This window comes from Sceloporus occidentalis, unplaced genomic scaffold (genome assembly GCF_023333645.1).
Source record: "Sceloporus occidentalis isolate IW3139 unplaced genomic scaffold, rSceOcc1.0.p SCAF_3, whole genome shotgun sequence".
Lineage (NCBI taxonomy): Eukaryota > Metazoa > Chordata > Lepidosauria > Squamata > Phrynosomatidae > Sceloporus > Sceloporus occidentalis.
Genome location: NW_028316983.1, coordinates 72,052,736 through 72,069,040, shown reverse-complemented (window position 1 = coordinate 72,069,040; position 16,305 = coordinate 72,052,736). Strand labels below are relative to the sequence as shown.

The following is a 16,305-nucleotide window of genomic DNA, read 5'->3' as shown; positions in this document are numbered from 1 at the left end:
GCCATTTTAGTGATGACTGGAGTTTGGCAAAGAGCTATAGCTACGCTTCTCTATGCTAGCGAATCACATTAATTTTTTTATTAATATTTTTAAATTTTACAATATAAATTGTTACACTTTTCTTCATACCCAAATATGCTTTAACACTTTACTTATTTTATACTAAAAATACTTCAGTGCACCCCTTCCCCGGAGTGAATCACATTTATAAGCATGTATTTAATTTTCAGGTTTATTGGCTTATTTGAGGATTGTTATTAGCTTCTCTTTCCCATTATGGATAGCTGTTCTTTCTATGTACAGCATCACAAGCCAGAGGATGGTGCCATCACACTGGTTAGGAAAAAAAAAATATCCCCCTTTCCTTCAATCCCTCCCCAAACCCATAAATATTTGCGTAAAAGATAGACACATTTCTGTAAGGTATTGGGCTTATCTACCATGTTCTGTGGAAGGGACCCTTGAACCCTACTTCCCGTGAGACACAAAAGCAGCATGACATTTAAGGTGGTTTGTTCCCATTGCCATGTTGGGGCAGGATGTACTGTAGAAGCCTGGAGATTAGCCCCCAGGGCCTGATCTATAGAGAAGACTGAGTGTTATCTATTGCAGCATGGTAGGAGTCATTAGTTAATAATTAATATAGACCCCCGCTATTGCTCTTCCCCATGCATGAAGCTGGAGCGGGCTCAGAGTGAGCTGTCTCCCCTTTTAACTGCCATGGTTATTTAAAGGAATAATGCCATTCTTTTTCATTTGTCAGCTGGCCCACAATGGCCCTTGTCAGCCTTTATGATTTAGTGTTTCCTTTCCTTTCCCATTAAACGCCCCCCTCCCACACGCCGCTACTTGCCTCATGCCAGCTACAGGCTGCTTTCGGCCAGCTCCACTCCAAGACTAGCCTTGCTCTTTCCACAGGCTCCTCTGAGCACTAATTGCTTCTGTTCATTTAAACCTGTTCGTTAATTTGCTGTGGCCCTTTATTAAGTTGGATGCAGCCCAAATTACACCATAAATTATGCGCACAAGGGAACTGGGTGTCGCGTGGGATAAATGGCTTAGCTGTTGCCTTTCCCCCCTCTTTCCTCCCATCTGAGATGTGGCAGATTCTGCCTTCATACTGGATACCACACGGGCAATGGATATGGGAGGTCTCAGTCCAGCCTGAATTGGGTAGGCCCCCTTGTACCCTGTGTAAACTTCCTCATTACACCTGTGTCCAATAAGCTCCCTTGTTACATTGATTGAGAAAAGACCCCAGGCTAAGCTGGGCTTTCTTTCCAAACCTTAGGGGTGGTCCATTTAGGTGCTGGGCGGTCCAGAACCTGGTTGTTCCCTGCTTCCTGCTATTCCCAGCCACCTGATGACATCACCTCACTGCCAACGGCAGCATGATCTCTTTCTTCACCTTTTAATGACCGGGGAATTCATTAATAATTGAAATAAACACACTCTCTCCCAGGCTTCAGTTTTATTAAAGGAAGGCCAGGGATCTGCCAACCCTTGGCTGCAGCGATTTCCTAAATAACTGCTAGCAGTTAAAATGCAATTAATTTTTTTTAAAACAGAGGACTTTTGCTGTGCTGGTGAATATAGCAGGCGACCAAGAGGCAGGCTCAGGGTAGGTGGCAGCCTTAGGAAGAGAGAGGGCTGAGGGACTCTGTCTTTTTTGCAATATGCTTAACCTCTTCACTGCTGCACTGGTGTGGAAAAGAGTGTTGTTGTCTACCGAAGCCTATACAGAAGGAAGTTGAAGGGGCAGTAGTTGCCTCAACCAGGGCTTTCACATAACATTTATATTTCAGTCAAGCAAAGCTGGAATACTAGCCCAGACAGGGGAAGGGAAACTAAAATAAGTCTGGCCTTCATATCCATCTCCCTGTCTCTCTTCAAGCCTGATCTAAGAGTTAAAATGCATGCTAAAAATTAAGAAATAAAATGTATGCTGGGTATGAAAAATCAATGAAGTAACTGGGCCTCCATGTAAACTCTTTTGCAGCAACATTAGCAGGACTGGCTGACGAAGAAGTGTCCCATGTTTCCTGATTTCTGGGGCTAAGAGTATACATTCCCAAGAAGAATACACAAGTAATTTCATCATAATTTGAAATGTTTACTATATAAAGCAGGCCATATAAGAAGAGTTTTACAAATTTTTCAGATAGTATGTATGCCTTGTTGGCTACACAGATAAAGGCTACACATTAGCTGGTTCTTGGAGGTGACACTGATGCCTCTGGTAAGAACACAGATTAGTGAGGAGTAAAGCAGTCCTTACCTGATGTTCAGCTGTGTTAACTTTTCCAGCTCTTGCTCCATGTGTTCTTGCAGCTCACCTGGGCGAAGCAACACCTGGCAAATAGGGCAGATGGGCGCCTGGCTGTCAAAAAGTGTTGCCTTCTTCTTGCCTGTGGAAAAACAGAGGTCAAAGCATTGAGTTTTAGCAAGCATCGACTCCATTAGTTAGTGGCCCCCTACCTTGAAAATATAAGAGATTCTAACAGGAATACCTACAGGCATCTACAGCAAACTCCGTGTGGCCTCTTTTAGATGCTGTTCCTCATCTCTGTTTCAGGAATATGTCAAAGTCTTAGACATTTCTGGTTAAGCACAGCAGAAATCTCTGCTGGCCCAGAAATAGCTCTAACTTGCTGCAGTAACTGGTTCTGGCACAGGTTCAGTTTTATTCTAGGACCCTTGCTATCTTACTTCAGTGAGGGTTCCTATGTCAGTGCAGCAGTGAATTCACTCTTAGTTTTAGCACGAAATTTTAAAGAGCTTTCCAAGATGCTGACTTCATTTTTTTTGGGATAAGGTTCAGCAACTTGGATAGTTCCTTTACAGTATGGACTGAAACCTGGAGCAGATCACTACTTCACTGACATGAAGGTCATCCACCAGCACTGCCTTAAGGTAGTATAACCAGAGATTGCTAGTTCAAAAGAAGTTTCATAATCTTCTTTGTAACTGATCAGGCTGGAGAAGGTAATTAAAAGGAGAGCAGGGACACTGTTAGGTTCACTCTGGAGGAATGACTGGCACAGACTATGCTCTATGTGCCTGCACAGAAGCAAGAGATATGCTACACACTCCAACTTCAAGAGCATGTCTCTCACTCTATAACTCGATAGAGTTATATTCACTATTGCCAAAAGGCAAGAGGGAGAGAAGGAGAGGGAGAGGGCACTACAACTTTTTTGAGTCCTACCCACAACTGCTTCAGTAGGTGAAGTGGCATGGATTTACAGTGGTTTGATGCCACAAACAGACATGCCACAAATTCCATCAACCCACATCAAGCAATAGTTTTCCTACTTGAATATCACATTTACAGGAAAATTTAACGTATGTTACAAGACAAATTTTACACATTTATAAAACCAGTGGAATAAATTTTAACTTTGTTCCCTGCCGTGAAAGTTACACCCAAAGAAATTCATTTTGTATGAAGTGGCCCTGAAAATGAGAAAGACCTAAAACAGTAAATTTCACTCAGCATTAATATCCCAAATATTCATCCTGTAAATGTCACAGATTGCCTTGGTTGGGGCAGCCTCAAAAGAAACTAAGTAGAGGCAGAAACACTGTGGTTTTCAAATGAACTTCTCTCTCCTATCACACTATAACTGTGCCAGATCTCCACATGCTGAACTAAAGTACCCTCTGCATGCTCTAACTGCAGAAGAGAAAGAATTTATACAGAGCAGAAGGAGAACAGGTAGTATAAATAAACTTTCAAAATTAAAGCTGGGAACATAGGTTAATTGTAAGTCTGAGATGACTAAAAAGAAAAAAAAAGGAAATGAAATAAAGCAACTGGCTTGAAATAAATGTCTCTCACATCTGTATTAATTGCAGGTTGTCCCCCTAAATGGGGAGGGGGGGCATAACAAATGCACAGACATTTTTACTATCCTAAAGTAAGGTGAAGACTCCTAAGCAAAAGCTAATGATTCTCAAACAGAAGCATGATGAATTACACCAGAAATCATATCGGCTGTGCTTGACTTCTTCCTCTGGGACATATTCAACCAGTCACAGTCACAAAAGACACTAAATAAAAGCTTGTTAACTGGCATGGATAGTGAATTCTATAACACTTTGAATCATCACCAAAATGCTCCCCTGGCCTATCACAGACAATTGAATTTGGGTGACTAGCAGATAACAATTTAGATTTTGACATTTAAGACCTATTTCAAAGCCAGTTTCTTTCCCTACTCAAGGGACTTTATTGTACACTGTATCAGAATATACAGCACACTGCTAACATAACTTCAAACTTTCAAGCAAACAACCTAGTTACCATAAACCAAAGAGAGGCACATGGCTACAAGCACAAATTCCTCAGCTGTGTTAGCTGCTCTGGTCGTCAGAGGGCGTTGCACACCCAGATCTGATGGCTCCGGTGAATGGAAGCATGCTTTATAGTTTCTTATTGTCATCTAATGTGGAGCACTCCTGCTGGATTATTTATTTATGTATTAGACATGGATTAAATTGGTTAAATCTGTGCGAAATGCAGTAATGCACCATAAAGCAGGCTGCGTGCAATGTGGCCTTCCAATCAAAAGGCAAAAGGTGCCATTTTATGGCCCCAAGCAAAAAGCAGACCCCAGTTAAATGAATCCCCTTGAAAGGAACAGACCTTCCTACAGGATAAAGTGTTGGCACAAGCAGTTTGCTGGGGCTACATAACTGTGCATTGGGGGAGGTGTTTAAACAGAAGAGAGGGCAATGACTGGAAGAAGTTTGGAAATAACCTTGGCTCATCCTTGTCTTCAGATTATGCATGAGGCAATGCTTCAGAGGAGCTGCCTTTTGCCAACAGCCTCCTCACAGTATAATACATCCAACTAAGTGCACCACAGAACCCTTTATGTGAATTAGGATTTCATTCCTCTTCACATACTGAGGGCATTCAAATCAGCAGTCCTGATTCAAGTCTTCCCCTCCTACTGCTTGTAACCTATCACAGTAGCTTTCTCTTTCATAACTGAGAAGAGTACCCAGGATTGCTGGCTCCCTGCCCTACAGTTGCAAAACAGTGTTTTTGAATTATTAGACCTCTAGGGAGAAGTCCAGGGAGGTCTTATTATATTATGATGTGGGGAAGGGGGAGCCACTCTTCCCAACTTTTCTCCTGCAGTTCACCAATTGTTAAATTGCATTCCATAAAAAGGGATTTAAAAAATGGAGGCACTTCAGACTTAAAGAATCTAGCCTCTAGTCCACAGACACACTTGTAGACCACGACTCACACGATCAGAGATTCATGGGGTCCATGAATCCCTAGACTTCAAGGTATACAGGTACTGAATTCAGAAACTGATTCACTGCCTTTTATTTCCTTCCTGCTTATTTGAATTTCTCCTGCCATTGTCAGATTGAAGGCAAACATTTAGCCTTTTCAAGCATGCATCACAATTTTTCATTACAGACTTGTTTATCTGAAAACTCAGTTTTCAATGCGATAAAATTTATTATATAAAAATGCAATGTGTGTAGCTTTCATCACAGTCTTAAAGAGGTCCATGACATCCTCACTCCCAAAAAGGTAGGCTGGATAATTACAGATCATCTAAAGGTGGGTAAATGTTCATAGTAAGCATGATCTCACAGGGCTTTCTCTCGTTCCCTGACACACAGAGTGTTGCTGCTTTTCAATAACAGCCAGACCTAAACAATTCTCCCACTTTTACTGGGAGGGTGAACACAGTCCCAGCTTCCTCTTGGACTCTTTCCACTTTTGTGTGGTAGAGGTCCAAAATAACCTCAGAAGGTCCCCCACTGCTTGCTATTTATAACCACAGCTCCATTAGTGTAACAATGCTAGTGTCTGACTCCTCCTCTCCTAAAACAAACAGGCGGCCTTTAAGCAAACGGGAAATCCTGCTGGATCCCCGCTGCAGTCTCCAGTCCACAGTCTCAATGCTGGGATTGGTAAACATGCATGGAGCTGTTGGCATCCCCTTCCCACACCACTAGAAGGGCATTTGGGGCCCGCTTTGATCTCAGTCACTGGTAGATGTGACCTAGAGCCACCATAGTACATTTAACTCAGTGCTGACTTGCTTTTCCGGGCTCTACGCCCATCTTCTTCTGGTGGACATTTTTTCCTTGTTTTCTTTTGGGCAATTTAATAATGGGACTTTTTTGTTTTTGTTTTTGAAGGAAAGAAAGAAAGAAAGAAAGAAAGAAAGAAAGAAAGACCGTTGCTTTTCTTCTTTAAACTACACACATTCTGAACCTCTTTCTAAAAGAAAAGATAACAAACACATGAACCAGGGCTTCAATGGTTCCAACTTGTTGGTCACAAAAGAGCCAGGAGGGGGCACTGTTAAAACAAAACTAGTTAAACAGTTAGCAAACTCTGACTGGAATAGTAACGCGTGGAAGCGCCTGCCATTTGCTGAACTCAGGTTTAAATAGACTTTAAGATCACTTTATGTGACACTGGGAGGAAAAGACTGCAGTTAATTCCATGTAGGAAACAGGGCCCATTTCGAGAGTATACGCTGAACCATTCCATCTGGAGAGCTGTCAACAGTGACTGAAGCTCCGCAAGTCACTTGGGTCATGAAATAAAACCTGCTCCTTCACACAGGAGCCACTGGATACAGTTTCTGTTTCTCCCCCAAATTATGCATGCTGAATAGTTTTGGTGACAATGAGAAGGCAGCTGAGTGTGTGATGCCAAGCAACCAACCATACTGCCCACTCGGTGCCAAGTTGACAAGTATACCATTATAAGCCATGAGCTCCCACGCTCCCCTATTTCAGCCATGGCTGCAACCTCCCAATGGCCCCTTTCAAGCTTTGTTTTTGGCAGCTGTGTTTGTGTTTGCTTGGCCTCCCTGCCTGTCCTTCCCTTCCCTTTGGCCCCTTGTAACTCAGCAGGGCTCATCTTCAGTGTTTACCCTCCTTGGCACGGCTGTTCTCTCCCCTGCAGCCCTTGGTTTGCTAAAACTGCAAAGATGAAAAGAGCCAACCATGTTCCTCTCCTGTGTGTGTAGACTCCCCTGGGCTCCAAAGAAATGCTTCTTTCTAAGTGTTTGAAACTAAATATTTCCTGTCCAAAAAGGAGCAACTAACACAGGAGCTACAAGAGCCATCATGCAAAATCCCTTTTTACACCAAAGCCTAGGTGGATCTGAAGAATAAGAACATACCTGCTACTCCCTCCTGATGTCCTTCAGAGAGAGAAAGAGAGACAGAGGGCTTATGCCATTGTGAATTCAAGAAATAAACTCTATATGTGTGGGTATACCCTAATGTTGCTTTGAGTTTTACAGCTGTACTCTCAATCTGATACTTTTCAACACATGAAGTCAAATCTGCTGCCCAATGCAGACACCCACACATCCCTCAAGGTAAAACTGTTTCTCACAAAAGAGCAGCCAAAGAGAAAAGTTGTTGGCAAATGTTGTGGTGAATTTATTCCAGTCACACTTGAAAATGAGACAATTGTGGAATCTGGTGTACAGTTCCATAGCACAATCCTAGCTGCCTGACAAGAGACATGAAAGGTATTTGGATGAGCAACCTCTGAACAGTACTACTTGCTATGCAAGCTGGGTTATGAGGACATATGGCCATATAGGAGTCAATGCACTATTATGCTGAGAAATGAGGGGTTTGGAATAACAAATATCCTATAAAGAAGACTCCAATCTATATATTAAGCCCTTGTCTGCCCTGCCCCTTTTCCAAAGGTGATTACGCACCAGCTTTTTAAACAGGGACAGCCACATTAAGCAATTTATATTGGGCTGTGAATCTAAGCTGAAGCAATGCTAGACTAGCCATCTTCCAAATCAGGGTAATTCTCTGACTGAACAACCTGTATTTGAATGGCCACAGACAATACCACTCACTGCCCAGCTTATCTTGTCATCTGTTTTTTTAAGCTGCAAGTTTGTTACAGTGCTTCTTTCTACCCTGTGTCACATCGAGACACAGACCATTTACACTGTCTGTGTGAAAACCCTGGGTTTTTGAAGGGTACAGAGAGACAGCAATCTGCTGTGTTCACAACTGTAATCTAAAAGGCAATGCCCCAGGACAAGGACAATGTGCTTCAGGAAGAAAACAGATTTGCCGGTACTTTGCATAGAAGCAATCTGATAGCCAATGTTTTGTGACAACACACCCTTAATTTGCAGTAACTAAGGCTGTTTTCCAGTCAAACACCAAAGCGAATCAATTTCACTCTCACTCTCTCACATTTCATAAGCATGTGTCTGACCTAACAAATCCAACCAAATCATTTACTCTGAAACGCCCTAGAATAAATGAGCAGCCCTCTCCGCTGTCCCAGAGACCTGTTGCCTGACAGCCTGCATGGGAGCCAGCGGCAGGAAAATAATAGAAATGCTGACACAGCCTTGGGGCCTGTAATCAAGCTCCTGAAGTTTCCAAAGCGATTATTCTCCCATTGGTGATTGGCCCACCCACCCCCACCTCCTGCTGTTATTTCTATGCTGATAGCAGGTATCTGCTGTGACAGGCTGACTTTCCTTCCAGCTCAGAAAACAATCATACTGAGAAGGCACCGCATAAGCTCTGGAGCAACCACAGAGCAGTTTTGCACCTTGGGGTTGAAGGACCAAGTGGCCTATGGCTATACAAGGGCATCTACCTTGTTGTTGCTTTTAATTTTTTTTAGCCTACGCATTTATACCCTGCCATCTAACCACACTGATTTTCCCACAGGGAACTGATCGACTCCTTTGGGCATCTGGTCTCTATAACCCTCACGCTGCCCAGAGCTAAGAGAGAGGACAATAAGCACCAAGCAAAACTGAACTATGCAGTGTTTGCACAGATTTCTTCTTGAGCTCCACAGTAAATTTGTTTTCTGAGTGATTTCTCCTCTATCTCTTATTTGACACTTGAGAGCAAACTGACATTCCGGTTTAGCTGCAACACCCCCTGTATGGTCTCATGAGGAGATAATTACAGGACAATTAAGAGGAATTTGTTCAGGTGTCACAATAATGCATCCAGAAGAGCACAGAGCCATGGTGTATGGTGGGGGAGGTCAAAATTACCTGATGTATAGCTGGGAAAACCAGATTGCTAGTCAAAACAGATTGTTAATCACCTGGTACAATTTAAATGCTTTTAAAGATAGAAAGATCAATTTGGAAGGAATTACAGAGAGCTACTGTCTAAGGGAGGAAAACCTTCTATCTAAGTGTCTGCAAAACTCAGCTATCAGAATCTTCAAGCTCTTACTTTTCAGAAACAAATGATGATGCTTCTATAAGTTTCATAGACAACATATACAGTACTGTAGTCCCACTTCCTTGGAAACTGGCCGAAAATATCCCTCCACACTAAAAACAGCGCTTCCTGTATCTTGCTCAGAACACACACAGGTTCATGCAAGCAAAACAAACAAACAAACAAACAAACAAACAACAACAACAAAAACCACACAAAACAAAAACGAACAAGCTGTGAATAAGTTGTTGCAAGAGATGTTTGTAATCTGTGTTTCCAACCTATGGTGATACTATCATGGGGTATTCTTGACAAGATTTGTTCTGGGGGTTGTCCTTGCCTTCCTTTAAGGTCACCCAGTAGGTTTCCACGACTGAGCAGGGATTCAAACTTTGAGTCCACTATGCAGCCTACTATACCATGCTGGTTGCAAGGGATAGTGGACTAAAACTGTGAAGATTTGCAAGTCCCAAAATGGTTATTTGGTAATCTTTTCTAGAAGTTGTTCTAAAAGTTGTTCCGGCAACTTATTCTTTTTAATGAAGCATTCCTCCTCCTCCTCCACTCGTTGTTGGTGTTATGGGCCCTTTTCTAAACAATAGGAAGTGACTCAGAAGTCACTTCCTGTTTTAAAGAGATCCTCTTTTGGACCTAAAATGGCCAAGAGCCCCCAAAACTGCAAAGGAAATGCCCTCATAACTTCTAGAGGGTGTCTGGAGGCATTAGGAGACTTTGTTTTTATACTCTGTGTGTGTGTGTGTGTGTGAGTATATGTGTGTGTGTGTGTGTGTGTGTGCATGTGTGTCACCATTTGTCTCAATACTTGTTCTAAAACCTCTGTAAATTAGGTCAAATAATTCAGATTTCAACACATAAAGAATATGAGGTGTCTGCAGAAAATACACCTTTAGACAGCAAAAGCCAACAAGCAAATCAAGTGCTTGAATCAGAGAGCTGTTAGATGGGGCTCAAGTTAACACCTTTATCTATGGGGCATCCTCTTAGTAAATGTTTTAGAGGGCTTGGCCGAGCGGTGTTCATTATGATTTGTCTAAAATGGGAATCAGAAATGTGGATTTTATTAAGCCCCCTTTTCTTCAAGATGACCATTGAGCAAATTCTCATGTTGCAATACATGAATGTGTGCATGCACACACTCACACAGACGATTTTCCAGAGAGATGAGACTGGTCAACTGTCACACTTTCTGTGAGGAATTATGTAATTAAAAATGTACACAATCTTGATAACATTTTAGGAACTACGGTACATTCATGCAAATACCCTAAGAAAGCCATGACATTTTCATGGTCAAGAATTTAGGGTTAAGCTAAACCAGTGGTCCTCAAAACTTTTCAGGCTACTGCTCCCTTTCTTCTTGGCTGACAAGCCTAGCACCCCAACACTTGATATTAGATCTACTGTTCTGCTGCAAATTCAAAATAACCAATCTAGGTCACAGCTCCCTTTTCACCCAGTCACCTTGGGAGCAGCAACATGAGCAGCGACTGAGAAGCCTCTTGCCCATGCCAACCTTGTGGCAAAGGCCAGTGCAGGCAAGAGGCTTCTTGGCTGCTTCTCAGCCAGCTGCTCAGCTGCTGCTCCCAAGGTGACCAGGTGCAAAGGGAGAAGTTTCTCCCTGGCAAGGAAGAACTCTCAATCCTTCCAACCCTCCACAGATGCAGGCTAAACATGAGGAATACATTCTTCTAGAATGTGGCCACATATCCCAGAAAACCCACAGAAACCTCTCAATCCTTCTTCACTGGAGCAGAGAAGGCCACAGATGGTGTGTGTATATGGGTTTACAGAGGCCATATGCTCTGGACAGGCGACTGGTGTGGGCAGGGAAAGGGAGAGATTTTAACTACAGGAGCCTCTCCAAGGTGAAGGACTCTTTCCAAGAATCAACCTTGGATATTCATCCACCTCCTTCCGCAGAATCATGCCTTCCCCACACATCCAAGTGTCCCCTGCCCCCACATACACTGTTTCTTCTGTCCAGGGAAAGAAAGCAGGAGCAGCCTGTCACAGCAAACCTCACTAAGCTTAAGCAGGGTCCCAAATATGAAAGCAGGGTCTGCTTCTCCCCAACACATGCTCTAACTCCTTCCTCCAAGTCGCTCCAAGCCACAGAAGCGATCCCCTGCTCCCAAGCCTCCTTAGAGTCTTCCAACCATCACCGCCACTAGTGAAAGATGCAGCTAAAGGAGTGGGCTTGCATGAGCAGGTGAAGCGTGGGAGACATCACCACACAAAGTGATCAGAAAGGGATCCTGAAAAGAAGTTTCAGGCAACCCTGATTCCCATCATGTTCCTATGCTAGTTCACCTTGTCTTCCTTGCACACCAATACTTTTACTGAAGCCCTCCTGCCCCACTTTTCCCTCACTGCCCCACTTTTCTCCTCACCGCCCCTTGGATCTTTCCACTGCCCCTGGAGTGGCATAGCACCCACTTTGGGAATCACTGAGTTAAACATTCCAAGAAATGCAGGGTTGTTACTGAAAATGCAGGCCGTTATCACATTCCCCTTCACTGAAAATAACTTATGTAGTGTCTCACCACTTCGAGATGTTGGATCATCACATTGTATAACAATGTTAGAGTATGGTAAGCAGTAGTGGTAAGCACTGAAAATAACTTACGTACTGTCTCACCATTTGGCGATGGTAGATAATCACACTGCATAACAACGTCAGAATATGGTAAGCCGTAGTGGATATTACAGAAAAAGAAGAGGGAGCTCAACAAAGGGCTGCCATTTCCAGTGGCAGCCCTGCATTTCTCATATTGTTTAGTTTCATTCTTAAAACATATTTCAGCAGAGGAGAGCTAGTTTTGTGGATTATACTCTACGTGGCACCCAGTAACTTCAAATACAGAAAACTCTGCTTCTGTATATACAGGCTCAGCATCATAACTCCTTCAGACCAATATTCCACAGAAAAGTGTTTGATTTCTACCATAGGAAACAGAATCTCTTGCTCCTGATTCTAAGTCCACAGCTGCCCATCCTCAGCAAGAGGAAGATGGATTGAGCTGGGCAATAATTTAAGAAACTGAACGAGTCTGTACATCCAATCACTTTACAAATCAGGAGAAAGGGAGAGAAGAGGAAGGGGGGAAGGGGAAAGAAGTGAAAAGGCCGTGCAGGGAAATGCATCACAATTACTGTCTAGTCTCTAATGAGGGGCCTGTCAGGAGGCTGTCATCCTGCGGAAAGCCACCTACTCAGAGAGATTCAATAAAAAAGTAGCAGAGAAATAAAAAAGAGATATATTTCAACCCCTGCTAATATTCTTTTCATTTGTCCCAGCACAAAATAAGATACTGCACTTAACCAGCTCGGTTAAAATGAAAGGGGGAGGGGGGCTGCGTTGATCAATACCGCTAAAAGCTGGGCGACACAGTGATGGAGTGCAATTTTTTTGTCTGTGCTGAAGCCTAGTAGAGGCCCAGGCTGTGTAATTTATGATTCACACGCATGCCAGCTAACTAGAGGCTGACAAGACAATGAATTCTCGATGAGGAGGAAGAAAAGAAGAAGACACCATGGCAAAGATCTGAAAGAATAAGCCATGCACACCATTCCATCCTTCCTGAACCATTTGCCCCTACACTCAACTGGGTAACCAACGCTGGAGGAAAACTATTGTCCATCAAGTATCTCAGTACAAAAGAAATGCAAAAACTGTAACAAACATAGATTCAGACACATGAAAATTTCCTTAAAGTCCATCTCATTCTTCATGATGGGTTATTTTCTCATTCTGAAGGACCCAAATCTTCATTGGAGGGCACCAGACCTAGAGGGCTAGGATGTGCCAGATCTAACCTGTCCTTAGCTTCAAATAGTTAGAAACTGGCTTCGTTCTTGATCTCATGTCAAACTCCTAGCACAGAATTGTCCACTATATAAAAACTTAAATTTATGGCCCAGCCATTTATTTTCTATCCAGATTGATGACATCACTGTAAGAGGCACTCAAAAATCAGAAAGAACAGATTCTAGAGAGAAAAGGAAAATCCAGTTTCCAATCTAAATAACCTGATTTCCTAATTTACCTTCACTCTTGTGATGGAACTTCACTAAAACTACAAATGACTAACATGATAACCCTTTCAGATTTTGTAAAGTTGATTCTGATCTGCCAAAAAATGGGTATCTAGGTTAAAGGGGCTCTCTGATAGGGATGAACATCAAATGACCTATACAAAGAGCAAGGAAGTCAATGTAGAAGAACAAACTGAAGTGCTGTAGTAAGAATCGTCCAATTGAACTAGCAAAAGTTAAGGGAGTGAGAATTGGATGAGAAGCAATCTCTTTGGTGCTATATGCCAGTGGTGGATAGGGAAAGCACCAAAATCTTTCTTTATATCATCACATCTTTATTCTATTTCTCTCTTTTTTAATAAAAAATCTCAGATATGGTAGGGCTGCTATTGATTAATGGTAGCTAATGCAAAAAGGTTTGAGACACTATAGTAATGGTGTTGTGGGCCATGTCAAGTAAGGTCACCCAAACAGATTGGAAATTACAAGTAAAATAGGGATCTGTAATAGGCTACATTTTAGTAATGAAGGTGCATTTGAAAAATAATGTAACAATGATGTAAAAATTTGAGAGGAAATATTGTTATGAGTAATATTTTCTAGTTTCTTTCAGCAGTAGCTTAAGGCAGTTTAGAGACATAAGTGTTTACCAGTAATGGTAATGAATTTATTTAGTCTGCTCCAAAAATTATACAACAAATTATTTTTTAAAAGTAACTTTTCTACTTTTCTGGTTACCACTTTTGCTTTACAGGTCATCTAGATAGCCTCTTCTCCAGTGCACTGGCAATGATATGTCCTTTCTCTCATTGGCTGATATATGAATTATTAAACCTGTAGAGTCCAACAATCAGCTGTAGCGAAAGACTTCCTCTCACTTATATGAAGTTGAAAGTTTTTCATTAAAAGGCTAAACAGTGATTGTAAGAACTGACTATCTGCTAGAACAGTCTCTGACAGTGAACAAATGTCAAGAACAGAAAAGTGCATGAGAGTAGTCTTAAAGGGATCAACTTTGCATTGTTCACCCTAATTTTTTGCCAAGAAATTCTGAGGTTCCTGAGACAGAAAACTGCATCCCTAGAACTATCTTGACCAATTGTAAGTGTTCAACCTTGAATTGTTTTACTTGGAGTTATCATGTGTTTTTACAGATCTGCATGGGAGGGACTGTGAGGATAGTGCACACAATGAACTTGTGAATAATTGGGAGGGAGGACCAGAAGCGGGGAAGAATAGAAACAGTAAATATAAATGCAACACTTGGCTGGTGTTGAGAAAGAAGAGGGTGTCCCAATCTAACCCTTAACTGCGGATTTCATGGCTGGACATACACTGCAGTAGAAAAATACACACCAGGCTTGCTGGACCCATCCAGCACTGGCCCTTCCCTGCTGGCCTTTTGGTGGCAAGCAAAAATGGCTTTATTCAGACCCCCAGATGTATAATCATGGGGTGGCTTGGGTGTTTGTTATATAGTGTATCATGGTTTTGGTGTGGTTTTAATGCCTGTAATTTTATACTATTTTTAGATGATATTTTTAATTTATTGTAATATGTTTCTAGATTTTTTTTATTATTTCTGAACAGCCTTAGATCCCTTTCAGGGAGAAAGTTGGGATAGAAATCAAATAAATTAATAATATTGCCCTTGGCCCCACACCAAGGGAGCACCGTCCACATACACGGGCAAATATCCAGATCTTCCACTCACATCTCAACTTTCCCCCCCTTTGCATTAAAGCCTTGAGGAGATGAAAGGGGCTAAATTCAGCCCGAATCATCCTGTATGTTGTCTGGACAGCTCACAGCGAAGATATGGCAAGACCTTTTCATTTGGCCTATACAGACAAGCCCCTAGATCCAGGATCTCTTGCTGGTTTAAATTTCAGCAAACAGCTGGTGTGTGCGGAGAGCTGGGAATGACTTCATATTGGAACTGGAGCACAAGTGGAGGTTTTACCTTCCATCAGCACTCTCTCTCAAAGAAAACTGCCTCCTGAGCCACTGTTATTTGCCCCCTTGGGGAAAAATATGTACAGAGCATAGTTTTTTGTCTATAGCTTAGTTTACACTTATTCACACAGTTTGGTTTATTTTGTACTTTCTTTTCTTTGCAGTATACACTGAGAACAAGTGCTCTTTTCTATATAATATTAAATATTATTAATATTATTAATATTAAAACAAGCTAACATTTAAAGAAATAGATCAAAGACTTCCAAAATCTTATTTAGTTAGCATTTAGGCCACAACTTTATCTAGTCAGGCCCTGAATGAATTTTATGAATAGCTCAGTCCATAGATATGATGGCATTTTGCCTTCTGACACTTGGTTGTTGAAGTCAAATGAACATTCCTGGGTCACTAAAATGACCAAGTTGAAAGTCTTTTGTTCATCAAAAGTAATAAATAGAAATGGAAGCTAAAATATCCTATACTGTCTTGCTGTATCAGATCAAATATTTGGCTAGCTGAACGTTCTGTTTCCACTGTGCAGACCTATCCTACAAGGAAGAAATCAGTGCAACAGCACCCTTCCACTTGTATTCCCCAGCAACTTGAATCAAAAGGCATACCAAAGCTTATACTGGAGGAAACATATTAGACACTGCTACTAGTAGTCATTGATAGCTCTATCCTCCCTGAATTAGACTAATCCCCATCTAAAAACAATATTTGAGCAACGTGTCTGGACTTCACTAGCTGCTTCTGGAGCAAGACACGTGGTTCAGGGCCTTTGAACTAAAATGTTTCTCAGATGCAAAATAAAAAAACTAATGAAGCCTTTACTTAGTCCAACAATATTTTGAAGGTGATACCATCAATAGATGGACAAAACCAAACCATAATTGTTTTGTTGTGCTAGCATCCAGAGAAGGTAAAAGCACCATAGCCTTCATAAGGGACATGAGTCCTTAAGATAAAAGTCCACACCTTGTGTAGTGGTTACAGTTCTATACACTGGACCTTGGTATCTGCTGTGGTTGGTTCCAGGATCCCCCATAGATACCAAAATCA

General features: G+C 41.9%; 1 protein-coding gene across 3 annotated transcripts in view; it reads right to left on the bottom strand.

Moving 5' to 3' along the window:
* RNF220 (ring finger protein 220) overlaps positions 1-16,305 on the bottom strand; it is a 373,850-nt gene that overhangs the window by 151,424 nt on the left and 206,121 nt on the right. For all 3 annotated transcript variants that reach the window (XM_089514994.1, XM_089514992.1, XM_089514993.1), the window contains one exon: positions 2,279-2,408. In XM_089514994.1, coding sequence (XP_089371120.1) covers positions 2,279-2,408 — 130 coding nt within the window. The remainder of the gene's footprint in view (positions 1-2,278; positions 2,409-16,305) is intronic.